The sequence below is a fragment of the Xenia sp. Carnegie-2017 genome, unplaced genomic scaffold, assembly GCF_021976095.1.
Source record: "Xenia sp. Carnegie-2017 unplaced genomic scaffold, XeniaSp_v1 HiC_scaffold_23, whole genome shotgun sequence".
NCBI lineage: Eukaryota > Metazoa > Cnidaria > Anthozoa > Malacalcyonacea > Xeniidae > Xenia > Xenia sp. Carnegie-2017.
In genome coordinates, this window is record NW_025813486.1 from 927769 (window position 1) to 946749 (window position 18981).

At 34.7% G+C, this 18981-nt stretch overlaps 1 protein-coding gene across 5 annotated transcripts in view; it reads left to right on the forward strand.

Moving 5' to 3' along the window:
- Positions 1 to 18981, forward strand: part of LOC124449477 (protein flightless-1 homolog) — a 60706-nt gene that overhangs the window by 20296 nt on the left and 21429 nt on the right. For 3 of the 5 annotated variants that reach the window (XR_006949418.1, XM_047000397.1, XM_047000395.1), the window contains exons 2-50: positions 281 to 391; positions 804 to 878; positions 1144 to 1224; positions 1320 to 1346; positions 1420 to 1478; positions 1969 to 1990; positions 2069 to 2123; positions 2273 to 2319; positions 2910 to 2947; positions 3057 to 3108; positions 3713 to 3764; positions 4200 to 4232; positions 4342 to 4425; positions 4580 to 4638; positions 5062 to 5107; positions 5204 to 5259; positions 5652 to 5707; positions 5780 to 5864; positions 6152 to 6311; positions 8168 to 8193; positions 8274 to 8339; positions 8554 to 8616; positions 9107 to 9147; positions 9289 to 9368; positions 9465 to 9515; positions 9778 to 9824; positions 9913 to 9978; positions 10231 to 10305; positions 10625 to 10694; positions 10829 to 10866; positions 12193 to 12249; positions 12320 to 12406; positions 12478 to 12573; positions 12693 to 12752; positions 12823 to 12910; positions 13426 to 13513; positions 13731 to 13844; positions 13929 to 14043; positions 14345 to 14389; positions 15272 to 15328; positions 15411 to 15507; positions 16831 to 16970; positions 17035 to 17078; positions 17717 to 17777; positions 18043 to 18099; positions 18446 to 18544; positions 18633 to 18670; positions 18747 to 18809; positions 18875 to 18932. Coding sequence is in view for 4 of the 5 variants with exons in the window: in XM_047000395.1 (XP_046856351.1) it covers positions 281 to 391; positions 804 to 878; positions 1144 to 1224; positions 1320 to 1346; positions 1420 to 1478; positions 1969 to 1990; positions 2069 to 2123; positions 2273 to 2319; positions 2910 to 2947; positions 3057 to 3108; positions 3713 to 3764; positions 4200 to 4232; positions 4342 to 4425; positions 4580 to 4638; positions 5062 to 5107; positions 5204 to 5259; positions 5652 to 5707; positions 5780 to 5864; positions 6152 to 6311; positions 8168 to 8193; positions 8274 to 8339; positions 8554 to 8616; positions 9107 to 9147; positions 9289 to 9368; positions 9465 to 9515; positions 9778 to 9824; positions 9913 to 9978; positions 10231 to 10305; positions 10625 to 10694; positions 10829 to 10866; positions 12193 to 12249; positions 12320 to 12406; positions 12478 to 12573; positions 12693 to 12752; positions 12823 to 12910; positions 13426 to 13513; positions 13731 to 13844; positions 13929 to 14043; positions 14345 to 14389; positions 15272 to 15328; positions 15411 to 15507; positions 16831 to 16970; positions 17035 to 17078; positions 17717 to 17777; positions 18043 to 18099; positions 18446 to 18544; positions 18633 to 18670; positions 18747 to 18809; positions 18875 to 18932 (3285 nt within the window). In the remaining variant the exon portion in view is untranslated. Of the gene's footprint in view, positions 1 to 280; positions 392 to 803; positions 879 to 1143; positions 1225 to 1319; positions 1347 to 1419; positions 1479 to 1968; positions 1991 to 2068; positions 2124 to 2272; positions 2320 to 2909; positions 2948 to 3056; positions 3109 to 3712; positions 3765 to 4199; positions 4233 to 4341; positions 4426 to 4579; positions 4639 to 5061; positions 5108 to 5203; positions 5260 to 5651; positions 5708 to 5779; positions 5865 to 6151; positions 6312 to 8167; positions 8194 to 8273; positions 8340 to 8553; positions 8617 to 9106; positions 9148 to 9288; positions 9369 to 9464; positions 9516 to 9777; positions 9825 to 9912; positions 9979 to 10230; positions 10306 to 10624; positions 10695 to 10828; positions 10867 to 12192; positions 12250 to 12319; positions 12407 to 12477; positions 12574 to 12692; positions 12753 to 12822; positions 12911 to 13425; positions 13514 to 13730; positions 13845 to 13928; positions 14044 to 14344; positions 14390 to 15271; positions 15329 to 15410; positions 15508 to 16830; positions 16971 to 17034; positions 17079 to 17716; positions 17778 to 18042; positions 18100 to 18445; positions 18545 to 18632; positions 18671 to 18746; positions 18810 to 18874; positions 18933 to 18981 lie in introns of those variants that run through there. The other 2 variants (XM_047000396.1, XM_047000398.1) reach the window with 2 other exon arrangements.

An 18981-nucleotide genomic window follows, 5' to 3' on the forward strand; every position in this document is an offset into this window, starting at 1 on the left:
TTTGTGTTGACGAAACACGCAATTGAAGTATAAATAAACTTGAAAAACAGTCTGCACTGCATAGTTGATCAATTCAGAAAGTGTTTTTACACAATTTACAGCTGGTTGTCCTTTAAGTTGAAATGTTTTCAGTTTTCTTCGTAGTTTCGTCAAAGCTCTAAAGCAGCTAGGCATTTTTTATAAACGCCAGTACTTTTAGCTGTATTAAACTCACTAAAAATATAATGAGCACGGCATAAGTTTGCTGAAATATTTCTTACACATTTTTCATGCTAAACAGGACAAATCATTCCCAGAAAGAGTTGGAAACATGCCTAATTTAAGATGGTTGAAATTGGACAAAACAAAACTGCACGAGTTACCTGATGAAATATCTCATCTAAAGAAACTTGTAAGAAACTTTTACAAATTCTTAACCAAAATTTATATCAGTAAGTTTTGATTTGGGGTAATTTTATGGCTTGTATTTGTTATGATGGCCTTGAAATAGGATGTTGACAAGGTATTACCATGTCATGTTTTTTTGCCTTTTCTAAGGATATAAAGAAAGAATTTCATAAATGCAATAAATAAGTTACATCCATTACATGTTTGTTATCTATTGCAAAATCCTATATACTGTATCTATTCTTTGTCATGTTTTACCTTTGTTTGATGTTTTATTTATCTCACTCGAAACTTATAACTTTATATTATTTTAATGTTATTGAAGACCTTGAGTGCAAAAAAATGTCTGCGATAAAGATGGTGTGAAAGCTAAAGTATGAAAGGATAAGATGTTTTGCTTCATCTATTTTATCAAGGAACATTTGTCTGTGAAAAAGAACCAGTTGAACAGCCTTCATAATGGGGATTTAACTGCTTTGAGCAATCTTAAAGTATGTATTATGTATTTTGAGATGAAATTTTCATAAACTAAGTTTAGACATTGTGTTTATATTGGTTATTTGTAAGTACGAAATGGAACCTATGAATTTGGGGTCAAGATGTCCTGGTTGTGTAGTTGAAATCATAATGATTTGTTCGAACCTGAAAATGATGTATAAATTGTCTTAATGGCCAATTTATGTCTTCATCATATCTTGACCACAAATATTACCTAGAACATCTTGCCAACACTAACTTCAAAAACTTTAAACTCAGGTGATTAATGCTCGGAAGAATCAACTGAAAAATTCTGGTATTCCCAATGGCGTGTTCAGCTTGGAAGAACTACTGACTGTGGTAAGACTTTTAAATGAATCTGACTTTTTCATTTGATGATTTTGATACCTGCAAGAATTACTAAAAATTTTTTAATGTTTTTTTTTTCCATTAAGGATTTCAGTCATAACCAGTTAAAAGAGGTGATAAAATTCAAATATTTTACTAAACATTTACAAGTATGTTTTTAGTAAAGTAGTTTCTTTTTATTTGTAGGTACCTGAAGAACTGGAAAATGCACACTCTCTCTGTGTTTTATCACTGGCCAATAATAGGTGAGATCTGAGGCTTTTACTTTATGTAAATTAAAGTTTCCATTCAATAGAGGAAGTAAGAATTTTTGCAAATTAAAATTTCCATCCAATAGAGCAGGGGTCTCCAAACTTTACAGCCAGAGGGCCACATGACTTTCATCCAGCATGTTGAGGGCCGAAGAATCGTATACTGCTGGTCAAAGAGCAAATATTTTAATAAAACGAAGTACATAACACAAGCTTCATTAGTTAAGAAAATATTTATTCAAAATTTAAAGGTTAAATTTCAACCAAGAGTAATATTATAACAAAATCACAATTAGTCTGTTCAGTTTTCTCAATGTGAGTGGTGAAATTGTCTTTCTTAATTGTCTCTGCGGGCCGGATTGAGAGGCCAAACGGGCCGCATCTGGCCCGCGGGCCGTAGTTTGGAGACCCCTGCAAAAGAGGAAGTAAGATGTAGTCGTGTGTGAGATGTTTTTTACATTCTCTTGATTTTTGGTTCATTTAGGATTGAAAATATTCCAAATCAGGTGTGTATGATTATATTCTCAATTTTATAATTATTATCTGTTTACTGAAAATTGTTCATTTTCATATTTTATGTTTAGTTATTCATCAACTGCACAGATTTAATGTATTTGGATCTCAGTGACAACCAACTTGGTTTGTATCTTTATTTTATTGACCATCATAATCTTGGTTCAAGTAAAATTCTTTGATAAGAAAATAAAAAGTTGTTATTTTGTATCCGTTTTTGATCATCACATTCATTTTTCATATGCTAAAGATTTCAATATTTAAAATTTTTCCAGATTCTCTACCACCTCAACTACGGAGATTAGTGAACCTTCAAGTATTGGTAAGTGGCTCTATTTTGCTTTGAAAGAAATCCTAAACCTTTTTGTTTTGTACCTGTAACCAACAATACTCATTTCAAATATGGGTAAAAGAAAATCTTACATCCTGCATAAAGAATAAAATGAATCACATGGGAGACACACCATCTCTAAAAAGGAGATTTTTAACCAAATGATGGAGACAACAAAAACACAGTATGATACGTATGAGCCAAAAACTAGCAAAACGCTTTTCATTATCTTTTGAATAAACTAATGTCTGAGTTTTCTAGCTCAAAAAGTTACCCGCGGTATGTTCTAACGACGCGAGGGACCTTAATTCTTGTGTTTTTAAAGGCCTCCTTCAATGTTTTTGAAGCGTTTTCACGTTTTCCCAATTTTATTGTTACAACTGACTTATAGAACGTACAGGCTTCTTCAAAATAGCATTTTTAATTGACTAAGAAATGCCTTGCAAAGCGTCTAAAAACATATAATGCTCAACACAATACCAAATATACAATGGTGCACAAGATGCTTGATACACACAACGTCTTTAGGTACTACAAGTGAATTAAATATATTATTTAATTTACTTTGATATTTCCTCTAGATTTTAAACAACAATCCTCTAATGCACGCACAGCTAAGGTGGGAAATCAAATTTTGTGATGTGTTGCTTGTCATTAAAAGAGATCACGTCTAACAGTCAAATGATACAATTAAAATTTTATTCGTCATATTTTGCTTTCATGTATAGACAACTTCCCAACTTGATGGCTCTTCATACGCTTCATCTACGAAATACACAGGTTTTAAAGAATTTATGATTGAAATTTTCTAGTTATACGTACATTATAGTTACGTAAATCGCCGAATGTTGCGAGTACACACAGTTAACTTACGTACGCATTGTTTTTCTTCGAAGTTCAAATCTTCTTTGACAAGTTTTGTGTGTCATCGAATCACGAAGGACTTTGATCCTGACGTTGTAATTTGATTGAATATTATATAAACCTTGCAAGGAACATTTGAATGAATTTTGCAGCATTTGTGAATTAACCTTCCACTCCTCTTCCTTGTAAACAAGACAAGAGCCCCGCGCTACAAGTCCCGGGCTTGTGACCGGTATAGCAGACCGGGACTTTTAGCGCGGGGCTCTTGTGTCGTTTACAAGAAAGAGGAGTGGAAGGTTAGTTTTTCAAATGTTGTTAGATAAAGTCGTTATTGTTTGTAGTTGTTGGATAGAGCATTATGCTATCATTCTTTTTGTTTAATAACGTTTCAACTATTTGTGAATTGTGATAAAGTGTTAAAATGTGGAATTGACGTTAAGTTAAATTTTGTTTTCGTACATTCTAATGAAACTCCCCAGTATCATATTGATGGTCGCATTCTTATGTTTCTTTAATGTAGAGGACAATTACAAATATGCCGAATAAACTGGACAGTTTGACCAAGTTAACAGGTGATGAATATGTCTAATGTAGATGAAAAAATCTTTTATTAATCCATGTATGATATATCGCTAAGGCAAGGTCAGTTAATTCTGTAACTTTGGGTTCATGCAATTTGATGATTTATTTTCATTAGAAAAAATCTTGAGAATTGCAAAGACAAATGCGCGGGTTGTTGTAAAGAATTTTGAACATAGTTTTATTTACAGTTATTGTGCACTCACTTACATTGTAGTCTCGTTGAATGATGATTGAAATTGTAGTAGTCTCGTTGAATGATGATTGAAATTGTAGTAGTCTCGTTGAATGATGATTGAAATTGGATTTTCCCGCACAGCAAAAACTGTTTAATAAACATTACTCGTTGACAATATTTGGTTATATGCAATACATTAGAATTATGTTCTATACTATAATTCAATTAATATCTAATTTATTCTTTGTAGATGTTGATCTTTCATACAATGATTTACCAAGAGGTTGTACTTATTTTAAATTACTTTTTGCGTTTTTTTTTGTGAAATTTATCTTTGAAATTTAAATATGTTAGCAACTGAAATGCTCTGACATAAATCGTGTTTGCTTTAGTTCCTGAACCTATCTATCGTCTAAGTTCATTAAAAAGACTCAATTTAAGTCACAACTCGATCTCTGAACTGTCGAATCTTACTGGTATGTAGTGACGTCACTAGTGACGTCACTTAAATCGTTCTTCATTTCAAATTATCAATTAGCATAAGCTTTATGGAGTTGAAAATTTATGACTGTCTTAGTTTAAAAGCATCTTATCGGGTTGTTTTTTTTACTATTTTGTATTGCTTTGCAGGTACCTGGACAGAAATGGAAGTTTTAAATATCTCCAGAAATCAACTGACTTCTTTACCTGTGAGTACAGCGAAAAGTTTCGCTTCGATTTGCAACAGTTACGAAAAATGTTATGTAGGGTGCTTAAAAGGAGGCGCGCGCACTGTTAGAAACTCAGCTTTTATTTTTAACATTAGTTGTTGTTGTGTTTTTCACGAAGGTCGTCTTCTTTTATGGCGCCCTGTGTATCATGGTGTCATTTAGTTTACTTCCTTACTGCATCCTTAAAAAGTTTATTCGCTAAATTTTGAAATTCTGAAATTTTGAAACATTAAATTTTGAAATATGATGTTTTAAAGTTTATATAATAAATATCATGAGCAGTTGACGATGTTTGAAATATGATGTTTAAAAGTTTATATAATACATATGATGAGCAATTGACGATGAGGAAAGTAAGTGAAAAAAAATAAAATAATGCTGTGTTGAATTTCCTTTCAACAGTCCGCTCTTTGTAAACTCGTCAATCTACGAAAACTTTATATAAGCGGTATGTTTCATTTTTCTTGTTCCCTCGTTCTATAATCATGTTGGTGTTACAAACAAGATAAATTACTACAACCTTTTGTGATTTATTCTTCTGCAGGGAACAACATTAACTTTGAAGGCATCCCAACTGGAGTCAGTAAACTTTATAAATTGGTAAGCAAGTAAACTTTATAAATTAGTAAGCAAGTAAACTTTATAAATTGGTAAGCAAGTAAAGACTACAGGTAACCAACTGGGTTGCATGTAATGTATATTTGGATTTAGTGGATGGGGGGTGCGCACCCTTCCTAAGCTTGGCTAAAGGTGATCCGGGAGGGGCGTCAATTTTGTTACAAAGTGTTAATGTACCAAAAAAGTGTGATATGTGTGTAATGTCACTGAAACACTCCCCCCATGCCTTCCCAACATTTCATCAGCCTGCCTTTGTCCCTGATGTAAATTAGACACAAGATTGTTGCACAAAAATCAAAAAAGCTGATGTAGTCACACACACTATATTTTTTAATGCTACCAAAAATCATGTGAACAAGAAGCCTTTTTTACAGGAAATCTTCGCAGCTGCTTGTAATAAATTAGAGTGCATTCCAGAAGGATTATGTCGGTCAGTGTGATGTTGACGTGTTTTCTCATCGCTGACGTCACTTCCTTGTTTTGAAGATATTGTATGTTACAGGTGTTTGAAGCTTAAGAAGTTGATTTTACATTCCAATTGTTTGGTGACTCTACCCGAGGCTATTCATTTCTTGCCCAATATGAAGGTAGTTAAGAGTGGAAATATACCCACTGAACTGTATGTAACTGGATGGCTAGCCTAGCGAAATTTTGAAGGCTTTTTCACACACGGCCCAATGAAGTTTCATTACGATAGTAAACTAAACAAATACAGGACTTTATTTCTGGCATCCGCTTTTGCTGGTAAAATTTGGCTTCATTTAAGAACAGACATGTTTTTTCCGTCCAGTTGTATATTTAGTTCAATGATTAAGACTCACGTTAGATAATTTGAAAGGTCATGCACTTATCTAGTAATTGTATAAATTTCTAGGAACTGGACGTTCATAACAATCCAAATCTTACAATGCCACCAAAACCTTCTGCTCATCAAATAGGAAGTGGTGCTGAATATTACAATGTTGACTTTACATTGGAAACACAATTGCGACTGGCTGCTGGGGCATCACATGTTGATCAAGCTACTAAACAAAGTATGTTTCATGAGTACTTTATCATAATGTACCCATTGTTCCCGCATGTACTTATGCTTGCACCTTCATGTCCATACCTTCCCATTGTTCCTGCATGTACCTATGCTTGCACCTTCATGTCCATACCTTCCCATTGTTCCTGCATGTACTTATGCTTGCACCTTCATGTCCATACCTTCCCATTGTTCCTGCATGTACCTATGCTTGCACCTTCATATCCATACCTTCCCATTGTTCCTGCATGTACCTATGCTTGCACCTTCATGTCCATACCTTCCCATTGTTCCTGCATGTACTTATGCTTGCACCTTCATGTCCATACCTTCCCATTGTTCCTGCATGTACCTATGCTTGCACCTTCATGTCCATACCTTCCCATTGTTCCTGCATGTACTATGCTTGCACCTTCATATCCATACCTTCCCATTGTTCCTGCATGTACCTATGCTTGCACCTTCATGTCCATACCTTCCCATTGTTCCTGCATGTACCTATGCTTGCACCTTCATGTCCATACCTTCCCATTGTTCTTGCATGTACCTATGCTTGCACCTTCATGTCCATACCTTCCCATTGTTCCTGCATGTACCTATGCTTGCACCTTCATGTCCATACCTTCCCATTGTTCCTGCATGTACCTATGCTTGCACCTTCATATCCATACCTTCCCATTGTTCCTGCATGTACCTATGCTTGCACCTTCATGTCCATACCTTCCCATTGTTCCTGCATGTACCTATGCTTGCACCTTCATATCCATACCTTCCCATTGTTCCTGCATGTTGCATGCTTGACCTTCATGTCCATACTTTCCCATTGTTCCTGCATGTACTTATGCTTGCACCTTCATGTCCATACCTTCCCATTGTTCCTGCATGTACCTATGCTTGCACCTTCATGTCCATACCTTCCCATTGTTCCTGCATGTATTTATGCTTTGCCTTCATATCCATACCTTTCCCATTGTTCCTGCATGTACCTATGCTTGCACCTTCATGTCCGTACCTTCCCATTGTTCCTGCATGCTTATGCTTGCACCTTCATGTCCATACCTTCCCATTGTTCCTGCATGTACTTATGCTTGCACCTTCATATCCATACCTTTCCCATTGTTCCTGCATGTACCTATGCTTGCACCTTCATGTCCATACCTTTCCCATTGTTCCTGCATGTACCTATGCTTGCACCTTCATGTCCATACCTTCCCATTGTTCTTGCATGTACTATGCTTGCACCTTCATGTCCATACCTTCCCATTGTTCCTGCATGTACCTATGCTTGCACCTTCATATCCATACCTTCCCATTGTTCCTGCATGTACCTATGCTTGCACCTTCATATCCATACCTTCCCATTGTTCCTGCATGTACCTATGCTTGCACCTTCATATCCATACCTTCCCATTGTTCCTGCATGTACCTATGCTTGCACCTTCATATCCATACCTTCCCATTGTTCCTGCATGTACCTATGCTTGCACCTTCATATCCATACCTTCATTACTTTAAATGTATTTTATTTCACACGACATTGATTTTGCGACGTTTGTCGATGCCATGTTTCGCAAACATTATTTTCGCGATTCTGATGGACTAATAAAGCGTAAAGGGCCTTAAATTTGCCAAATATTTTTGAGCAACATTAATTTATTGAAAAAAATGCAATTTTGAACAACATCTGCAAATACATTCCGACTAATAAAGGAGCTGTAGACGTTTTTGTTGACAGTATTTACAAAATAATGATTTAGTATTTTTGAACTTTGACTGGTATTTAATTTCCCGATTCTATATCTCGAAACTAAGTCCAAATGCGGTAGCTTAACGTGAAACGAGTTTCTTTTTTTTCGTTTATAGTGATGAAGGATCCAACGCAAAGAAAGGTACTTTTATTGTGATTTCTTTGATCCTTTTCCACTAGGCAGAAAATACTTTGATTAACTCCCAGTCTCTTTCTTAAAAGATGCGTCTTAGAGGGCGACGTTACCATGACAATTCTGGCGAAGACTCTGAACCAAGAGATCTAAAGGTGAGTTTTATTTTAAGTGCAAATCTTTCTTGAAATGTACAATGAGTTTTAGCAAACCAGAAACACTCAGCAATGCTTGGCTGGCAATACTAAGGAATCTTTGAAAAGTGTCAATTCTGTTTGTTTTTTAAAATATGAAGGATTTGGGGAATGCTCGATCATCTGAACTATACGTCGTTTAGAGATGTATGTCACAATTTCAATTCATTTCTAGGGAATGGTCAGAGATGCTGAGGAAAAAAAACACAAAGGAAAATCTAAACGTGCATTGAAAATGGTAATATAATGTTCTTGTATGACTAGCTTTGTAATTGAGCATTTTATCCCTCTTACTTTTTTTTAACTATGGCAAACAATATGTTGTTACGCAAATACACTAGATGTACTGTGGTTTATTACAGTATGTGTGCCCCACAAATACGTAAAAAAACATTGTATACTAAGTACTGAATACTTCAGTAGGCAGCCAGCGTGCAAACTCTTCCTGTAGACTCTTCCTGCCCTGCAAATTTTTCTGTTTTCAATCACAGCAAAAACAGTAAATTTCTAAAATAAAGAGTATGGCGATGATGATATGAAATATACATTGCAGGACCAAAAATTGCAAAGCGGTTTCGTCATTCACTACAGTATAGCGAACAATGTTTATGACTGCCTTTGCAGTTATAACTTAGATTATTTTTTTGATCTACTACATTATGTACGTAACGTCTTTTGAACGCAAGGTGTCCTAATGACATAACGTTTTCTTTCTGTTTTTTTTTAAGGGTGATTCGATGGATTCAGAAGCTGAAGAAGCCCCCAAAAAGTATTTAAAATTATTTCCGATTTTTCAAATTGTTCTTATGACTTCGATTTCAAGAGCTTTTTTTCTATCAGGAGCAATTGGCTTTAAAAATTGTTCTTATGACTTCGATATCACTAAGATTTTTTCCTTCAACTCTATCAGGACCAATTGGCTTTCCGAATTGAAACGACCTAATCTCAATTATGAAGCTTTCTTTCCTGATAACATTGGTCAAGAAGAGGGTAGGTTGAAACTCTTTCTTAAACGAGTTACTTTAGTTTATTTGATTGAAGTCTTATGAGATGAGATTAAATTACTTTTCTTTACTATTCTTTTAGGGCTTGTTATTTGGCATATTGAAAATTTCGTGCCAGTTCAACTAGAAGACGGTTTGTTTCGTTTACAGTTAATGTTTCACCTAAAGAGGGGCCTTTGATACTAGAAAAGACGTAAAATTAAGACAATCATGTCGCTATTTTGACTTTCAAGATACATTGCACACATTCATTAGAATCATAACGTCACTTGGCCCATTGAAAAATTGGAATCGTTAACATTGCGTTATACCTACAGGACTTTTAGCCAATCAGCGCGCAGTATTTACAATCTATATAATTTTTGTTGCGTCACCACCATTTTTTGGCACTTTAGAATTTCATGGAAAGTTTTACACTGGCGATTGTTATATTGTCTTAAAGGTAGGATAAAACAATTATATTTTTACTGAAACACAAAACGTCAATTCTTATGGTATTTCTAAGAACTTTAATTTTTTGTCAATTTTAGACGGAGTATGACGACACTGATCAACTGGTCTGGGATATTTATTTCTGGGTTGGAGCTGTCGCAGCGGTAGGTTACTGATGATGTCATAAAAATCGTTTGGAAGATTGATAATTTGGGGGGGGGGGTGATGTTCGTAGACACATGATATGCAGTATTAAGTTCATTTGAAATCCAATGTTTTCTACGGAGTATAACATTCATTTATGAATATGCTCCCCCCCCGTCTCCAATATCGATATTCGTACGGCTAGAGATCTCTTGTCGATGGCTTTTACTTACTTTGTTGTTCTAAATAAATTATTTTTTCTCTGTGTTTAGCTGGACAGCAAGGCTTGTGCCGCCATTCATTCTGTCAATTTGAGGAACTTTCTTGGATCAGAAAATAGGATCATCGTAAGGGATTAGGATCTACACTGTAGATACCGTCTTAGGAAAGAATTAGAATTTATACTGTAGATACTGTCTTAGTTAGGGATTAGGATTTACACTCTAAATACGATCTTGGTAAGGGATTAAGATTTTCATTCTGAATAGAATCATGATAAGGTATTATGTGAATTGGTTTTTAAAGCTAGGGGAATTTCGAAAGATTGAGTCTTGTGAAACTGAAGAACAAGTGACCAATTAATGATTTTGTACAAAATGCTTTGATTATTGTCATCAGAATAATTTTCTATTGTTTGAAATGACGTTTTGGTCCTTTATTTAACAGAGAGAAGAACAAAGCGATGAATCGGAGGAATTTCTTGATCTTTTTGACGAAAGCTTAAGATACATTCAAGGTTTGTAATTTTAGTAACTGCTTTTTAATGGGTTTTTTCATTGTGATAATGGTCTTCATAAAAATAATTTTCCTGAAAGTTTGGACTAGAATATTTATAGTTGAAGGTTTTAGTGATGTGTTTTTTTTTTACAGGTGGATCAGGCAGTGGATTTTACACAGTTGAAGAAACCGTAAGTATTGTGTTGGACAATATTAGCTTATTGATTTGAAATCTGAAGTTATATTTGATTAATGATACTGTTGAATAAGCAGTAGTCGACAAAATATGGTTTTAGTTGATGAACTATGACGATGATAGTTTATAAGAGGTTGTGATTGTTGACAATGGATGATCGTTGTTGATATAAATGATAGTTATTCGTAAGGATGGTGGTAGTTTATGTAGGTAGATGGTTTTTGATAAGAACTGTTGTTGTTGTTGTTGATGGTAAAGATTATGGTAGTTGATAAAGGTAATAGTTGTTGACAAAGGATGATGGTAGTTGATAAAGAATGATGGTAGTTGATAAAGGATGATGGTAGTTGATAAAGGATGATGGTAGTTGATAAAGGATGATGGTAGTTGATAAAGGATGATGGTAGTTGATAAAGGATGATGGTAGATGTAAAGGATGATGGTAGCTGATTAAAGGATGATGGTAGCGATAAAGGATGATGGTAGATAAAGGATGATGGTAGCTGATAAAGGATGATGGTAGTTGATAAAGGATGATGGTAGTTGATAAATGATGATAAAGATGATGATAGTGATGATGATAGATGGTAAGCCAATGTGACGAGGCAGATGATTAGGATGAAGGATGATGATAGATGATAAAGATGATGGTAGTTAATGATGATGGTAGCTGATGTTAAGATGATGGTGTAAAGGATGATGGTAGCTGATAAAGGATGATGATAGCTGATAAAGGATGATGTAGAATAATGATGGTATGATAAAGATGATGGTAGCTGATAGGATGATGGTAGTTAATAAAGGATGATGGTAGTTGATAAAGGATGATGGTAGTTAATAAAGGATGATGGTAGTTAATAAAGGATGATGGTAGCTGATGATGATGGTAGCTGATAAAGGATGATAAGCTGATAAAGGATGATGGTAGTTAATGGATGATGAATAAAGGATGATGGTAGTTGATAAAGGATGATGGTAGCATTACGAAAGGATGATGATAGTAGATAAGGATGATGGTAGCTGATAAAGGATGATGGTAGTTGATAAAGGATGATGGTAGTTGATAAAGGATGATGGTAGTTAATAAAGGATGATGGTAGTTAATAAGGATGATGGTAGTTGATAAAGGATGATGGTAGTTGATAAAGGATGATGGTAGTTGATAAAGGATGATGGTAGTTAATAAGGTATGATGGTAGTTTGTCAAGTATGATGGTAATATCTGAAATATGATGGTACTTTATGAAATATGATGGTAGTGTATTTGATGATATATAATGATTATTCAACATTAATGTGAAATTAAATCTTCATTCATCAGGTATATGTCACTCGTCTTTACAGATTGGTTGGCTCAGGAATCGTCCATCTTGAACCAGTAAGACTATCACAACTACCAAACAAAAATCTTTATTCTTTGTAATATTTCATAACATTTTCCCTTTCAGGTTCCTCTGACTTACAAATCCTTGGATCCAAGATACTCCTTTTTGCTTGATACTGGAATGAAAATATATGTTTGGTCTGGAGAAAAGGTTCACTTTTCTTTCTCATGACTATTTCGTAATATTCTGCTCAAGTTCAGTGACCTTTATTTCGTTTATAGTCAAAGCTAACCGACCACACCAAAGGTCGACTTTTCAGTGAAAAAATTAACAAGAATGATCGAAAAAATCGCGCTGAAATTTTTGTTTATGAAAAGGTTTTTTTAATCATTGTAGTTTTCTGTGTTTGAATGCGTTTCTTTTATATTCTTTTGAATCTTCAAAATGTTGCTCGCGTTTGAAACGTAATGTTTTTAAAGTAAGCATGTGTGTTTAGGATGAAGAACCAGATGCAGATTTTTGGGCTTGTCTTGGTGGAAAACCATCTAAAATAACGGTTCTCTCGTCATCCTATGAACATAAAATATTTAACATCAAATTGAACATTTGCATAATTTTCCCGCCAGGAAGTGGAATCGTACGATGATTTCAAAACAATGCAGCCAATCATATACAAAGTTGGACTTGGTCATGGTTATCTTGAATTGCCTCAAGGTAGAGTGTTATTGTGTTTCATATCAGGTCTATTCGAGTAACCTTGTTCTAGCTTTCAGTCACCAACATCAACATTCTTTACCGAGAATATATAGTTGCACGTTCTAAAAGAGTTTTGTATTGTTCATTTGTTTAAAACTTTATTGATTTCGTATTGAGCGCGCACATAAATCTTTACATAACAGAATTAAGTGATCGGACTAGGGGATAACTTCAAAATATGCTTTTTGTGTAAATAATGCACTATCCTTGGATCTCTAGTTGAACAATTATGAACGCCTTTCAACAAACTACATTTGTAATTATAAAATGAAATATAGATTCTTAACCTCATTTGCAATTTACTTTCAAAAACTCGCAGATAGTTGCTTTATGGAATATTGTAGCTACTTGCCAACGTCTGTACACCATGGACAAAACACAGATGCAAGCAACCCGTTAGCGTAGTTCTGTTTTTTTCTTATCGTCGTCCCTGAGACTTTAGTAACGCTCATTGTCGTCCATTTTTCTTACAGTTGAATTTCATGGTAAAAAACTGACTAAATCAATTTTGGAGACGAGCGGTGTGTATATTGTCGACTGCCACACCGAAATATTTACTTGGTAGGTTTTTTAATGCTTTGTCAAAAATGGATAATCTTCTTATGTTGCATGACTTAAAATTAAATCGGAGTTGATGTTTTAAACAAGTTTAAAGTTGATTGAAATTATTAGTCAAAAAGGGGGCGTTTAATGGCAACTCTGTGCTATACCTGGATTCCTAGCTAAGACTTTCAGGTTTTGTGAACCTAAAATATCTTCAACTGTTCTCGTTTTTAAGGTTGGGTAGAAAGTCGCCTCGTTTGGTGCGAGCAGCTGCTCTCAAACTTGCTCAGGAAATGAGAAATATGATTTCAAGACCCGACGAGGCTATCGTCAGTAGAAACTTGGAGAAGTAAGTGTTTCAAGGGCTTCGAACCGAATGTAAAAGTAAATTTAGTTGTGGTTGAGAACATCAAATGTATATTTTGTTTTGAAGAACCGAAAGCTGGATTTTCAAGTCAAAGTTTCACGGCTGGAATGACGTGTTGCAAGTTGATTTTACTAGAACAGCTGAATCTGTCGCCAACAAAAGAAAATTGCCCGTTGCTAAGGTTCAAAACTATACATTTTTCTTACAAATTTTATAGCGAGCACGTTAATTTTGCATTGGTCAACTTGTCTTGATGGTGGTCTGCTTGATTAGGTGGTGATCAGTTCAACTTAATACTAACAAGTGGTTTTGTTGTGGTTGACTTAATTGGATGTAGCCCTGTGCACCGGAGTTCCGGAGTCATTTTAGTCGTTTGTGCTGTGAAATTTCTCCAAAAAATACATGCATTACATGTAACACAGTTGAAATTTTACTGTAAAATGAAACTGATGCTCAAACGCATTTCTTTAAATAACATTTAGCCCAAGAACAGTAATGAAGTTGAACTGACTGAACAAATTGCCAAGGTAAAGATACAGAAATAATAGAGCATGAATTGATTTTGAGGACGTTAAAGACTTTTTGTGTTTGACATTTAATAGTGGTTTCATATTTACTGTATCACTTATTGAATGAGGTTGATTATATACGATGAAGAATTGTGCAAACCCTTATCATTTGCATTAACCGTTTACATCAACCTAAATATTACATGTTTGTAAATGTAGATCGTCCAGGTTGGTATAGTCCTGAGAAGGACTGTTTTTGTTGTTGTTGACTGACGTTTCGACAACCTTAGCGGTAGTCATCTTCAGAGTCAAAGTCAGAGACAAGTCCTTAGTCGTAGTCATTTGACTCTGAAGATGACTACCGCTCTGGTTGTCGAAACGTCAGTCAACAACAACAAAAACAGTCCTTCTCAGGACTTTATTAACCTGGACGATCATCATTTACAAACATGTAACGATACTCCCGGGTTCAAACCATTTACTTTAACCTAAATATTGTAACTATAGATTTGCCGTTCAGAAAACGGATTCTTAGTAAAAACACGATCGCCCAACAGAAAATTTTAACACCATCAAATGGGTTTTTTAAATTTTAATGAGTGACATTAAGTGATTCACAGCGTCATAAGAAGTTTGAAATTACATATTACATACATGACTTACTGTTGATAAGTCTGTGCATTTTATAAGGAACAGCATTACTTTTTAAGATTACGTTTTGTTCGCTTGCATGCATAAATGTTGTTTCACTTTCCTTCGCGTCATAAAGTCATAACATGCACAAAGAAAGTCCTATCCTTCGTTTTAACGAAACATCATGCATGAAAACCATTATGAAAACATTGTTTTTTACATTATGATGACAGTTTCTTAATGACACTTATTTTTTCTTCTGACAAGGTTGACTTAACGGCATTGTTCACACAACGGCAAGCTCCGATGCCAGATTCCGAAGTTGTAAGTTGAATATATCATTGCATTCTTCTGCACGCATCGTGTTATCATCATGTAACCTCTATTGTACTTTGTGATCCCTTAGGAACAACTCGTGGAAGAGTGGAACGAGGATTTAGATGGCATGGAATGTTTTGTCTTAGAAGGAAAGAAATTCACCAGACTACCTGAGGAGGAAATAGGTACATTTGGGGATTGTATAATATATTATTATATGAATTAGTCCTTTGAGAGGTAATATGCAAGACTCTATGATGTAGTAATCCTAGAGTATTTTGCCCTTATTGCAACAGCATCATCAAGAACTTCCTCAAACTTTCTATAGTTATTATTATCACACGACAAGAGCGAAGTATAAATACCACTGTAATGTTTTACTTTAAGGTCATTTCTACAGTGGCACTTGTTACGTATTTCTGTGTAAAAGAGCGAAGTATAAATACCACTGTCATGTTTTACTTTAAGGTCATTTCTGCAGTGGCACTTGTTACGTATTTTGTGTAAAAAGAAGTATAAATCACTGTCATGTTTTACTTTAAGGTCATTTCTACAGTGGCACTTGTTACGTATTTCTGTGTAAAAGAGCGAAGCATAAATACCACTGTAATATTTTACTTTAAGGTCATTTCTACAGTGGCACTTGTTACGTATTTTGTGTAAAAGATGAAGTATAAATACCACTGTCATGTTTTACTTTAAGGTCATTTCTACAGTGGCACTTGTTACGTATTTTTGTGTAAAAGTATAATAATTAACTGTCATGTTTTAATTTTAAATTTCTTTAAGACAGTGGCACTTGTTACGTATTTTTGTGTAAAGAGCGAAGTATAAATACCACTGTAATATTTTACTTTAAGGTCATTTCTACAGTGGCACTTGTTACGTGCATTTTGTGTAAAAAAAGGAAGTATAAATACCACTGTCATGTTTTACTTTAAGGTCATTTCTACAGTGGCACTTGTTACGTATTTTTGTGTAAAAGAGCGAAGTATAAATACCACTGTAATATTTTACTTTAAGGTCATTTCTACAGTGGCACTTGTTACGTATTTTTGTGTAAAATAGCGAAGTATAAATACCACTGTCATGTTTTACTTTAAGGTCATTTCTACAGTGGCACTTGTTACGTATTTTTGTGTAAAAGAGCGAAGTGTAAATACACTGTAATATTTTACTTTAAGGTCATTTCTACAGTGGCACTTGTTACGTATTTTTGTGTAAAATAGCGAAGTATAAATACCACTGTCATGTTTTACTTTGAGGTCATTTCTACATTGGCACTTGTTACGTATTTTTGTGTAAAAGAGCGAAGTGTAAATACCACTGTAATGTTTTACTTTAAGGTCATTTCTACAGTGGCACTTGTTACGTATTTCTGTGTAAAAGAGCGAAGTATAAATACCACTGTAATGTTTTACTTTAAGGTCATTTCTACAGTGGCACTTGTTACGTATTTCTGTGTAAAAGAGCTAAGTATAAATACCACTGTAATATTTTACTTTAAGGTCATTTCTACAGTGGCACTTGTTACGTATTTCTGTGTCGATATTTTGTTCCTGTTGAGATGTCTGGAGACGAAGAAGATGAAGAAAATGATCATGAAGAACAGGAAGAAGATTTTCAATGTGTTGTTTACTTCTGGGAGGTAATTGACTCTGAGTCTTTTTTCCTGTCGTGGAAAGGATTTCTGAAGTTTTGTTTTATTTTAGGGTCGCGATGCAGGAAATATGGGTTGGCTTATCTTCACCTTCAGGTAAGTTTAAAATTACTGTATTTCATTACATGGCAAGCGTCACTTCCGGCTAAATGGCGCGCTTTGATTGGCTCAGAAACATTTTTGCCAGTCCGTTATTTTCCCGTAATCGACCACGGTCCAAAACGTGTAATTTTACAGTCAAATGTAAACAAACTTCGTAAAGCAAACAGCAAAACGCAAAATAAACGAAACAAGAAACCCTTTACGAATGTGATTCGAAAGAAAAACACTTGGAAAACAGTTTAACTATCCAGACGATACAATTTGAAACGAGTTTATATTTTATGAACGAAAACTAGAAAAGGGAAAGCCAACCGGTAAAAAACAGCAAGCACGAGAAAGAAAGCAAGCTTCGTTTCAGGTCAAATAATGCCATATAATAAATCTTTTAATAACCTCGCTTTCTCGGTCTTTACTGAGAAATATCGGACCTTGCCCTACGTGCTCGGTCTGTACAAAAAGACCTCGGTCCGATATTTCTCCGTAAAGACCTCGAGCTCGGTTATTAAGGGCTTAGTATTGCAATCGTTATTCGTTCTCATCTCTCTTGCCAGATTTATTACTGCTTTTTTATGTTTTATGAATTTGAATTTTCGGTGTAGATTATTTTCACCATGATTTTATTCTTTATGTAGTTTGCAGAAAAAATTTGAGGCACTTTTTGGTGAAAAACTTGAAGTTGTTCGCACTCCACAAGTAAGATGTTTGGGTATAATTAGGGATAAATGAAGATCATAGATGGTAATGGATGATAATAGTTGACAACTCATGATAGTTGATGTTAGGAGATGATGGTCAGCAACCTTACAAACTATTAATTTTAAGTTACTTGTTCTCCACAAGTAAGCTATTTGGTTAGTTGGGAATAAAGGATGACGACAGATGATAAAAGTTCATTACATTTTATAAATGTATAAGTTTGCTTTTGTGGTGTTTAATTTCTTTTTTGATCTTCTTCCAGCAAAGGGAAGCTCCGAGATTTCTGGCTCATTTTAAAGGTCGTTTTATCATACACAAGGTACATTTATAGAATACGATGTTTTTAATGACCAATGTATATGGATGGTAGGAGTTGCGATGATTTCAAGAGGCAAATCTTCTTTGGATTAAATTACAAAAAAAATTGTTGTGATGTAATTGGGTTGGATGGTAAGAGTTGTGATAACCTCAAGATGTAAAGGATAACGTTGGATAAAATTTGGATAAGATTTGTCGTGATTTAATTAGGTAGGATTTTAGGAGTTGCGATAACCTCAGGATGTAAAGGATAGCTTTGGATAAGATTCGGATAAGATTTGTGTTGCAAAGATACACTGAGATGGAAATGGATAAGGTTCAAAATTGTTGCGCTTTATAACATATAGGGTAAACGAAATCCCAAGATTCCCGAAGGAGAAAAACCGAAACCTGAATTGTTTCACATCAGAGCAAATGGCGGCAACATTTATAAGAGAGCAATTCAGGTAATAACTGACGATGGTATCATCAATAATTTTGTTCTAAATCACGAATTGTTGCCATTGAACCACTTTTTTCCATTTCGTATTTCAGATCCCAGCTGATCCGAAACTTTTAAACTCCGAGTTTAGGTAAGATCAATTTTGGGAAGTTTTTTTCATACGATAATGTACCTATAAATTTACATTGTTTTTTCTATGCATACAGTTACATATTAAAGGTTCCTTTTGATAACGACAGTGGTGGGATTGTGTACGTTTGGAATGGAAGGTACGGTTTAAAATGTATGTCTTGTTGTTAGAACTTACCTCATTGAGTTTGTGTTAAATTTTTAGTAAAGTAAACGATGCTGATGCGAGCCATGCCACGGATACTGGACAAGAAATATGGGATGTAAGTTATAAAGTTATTATAATTGGCAACTAACTCGGATGATTTTTTG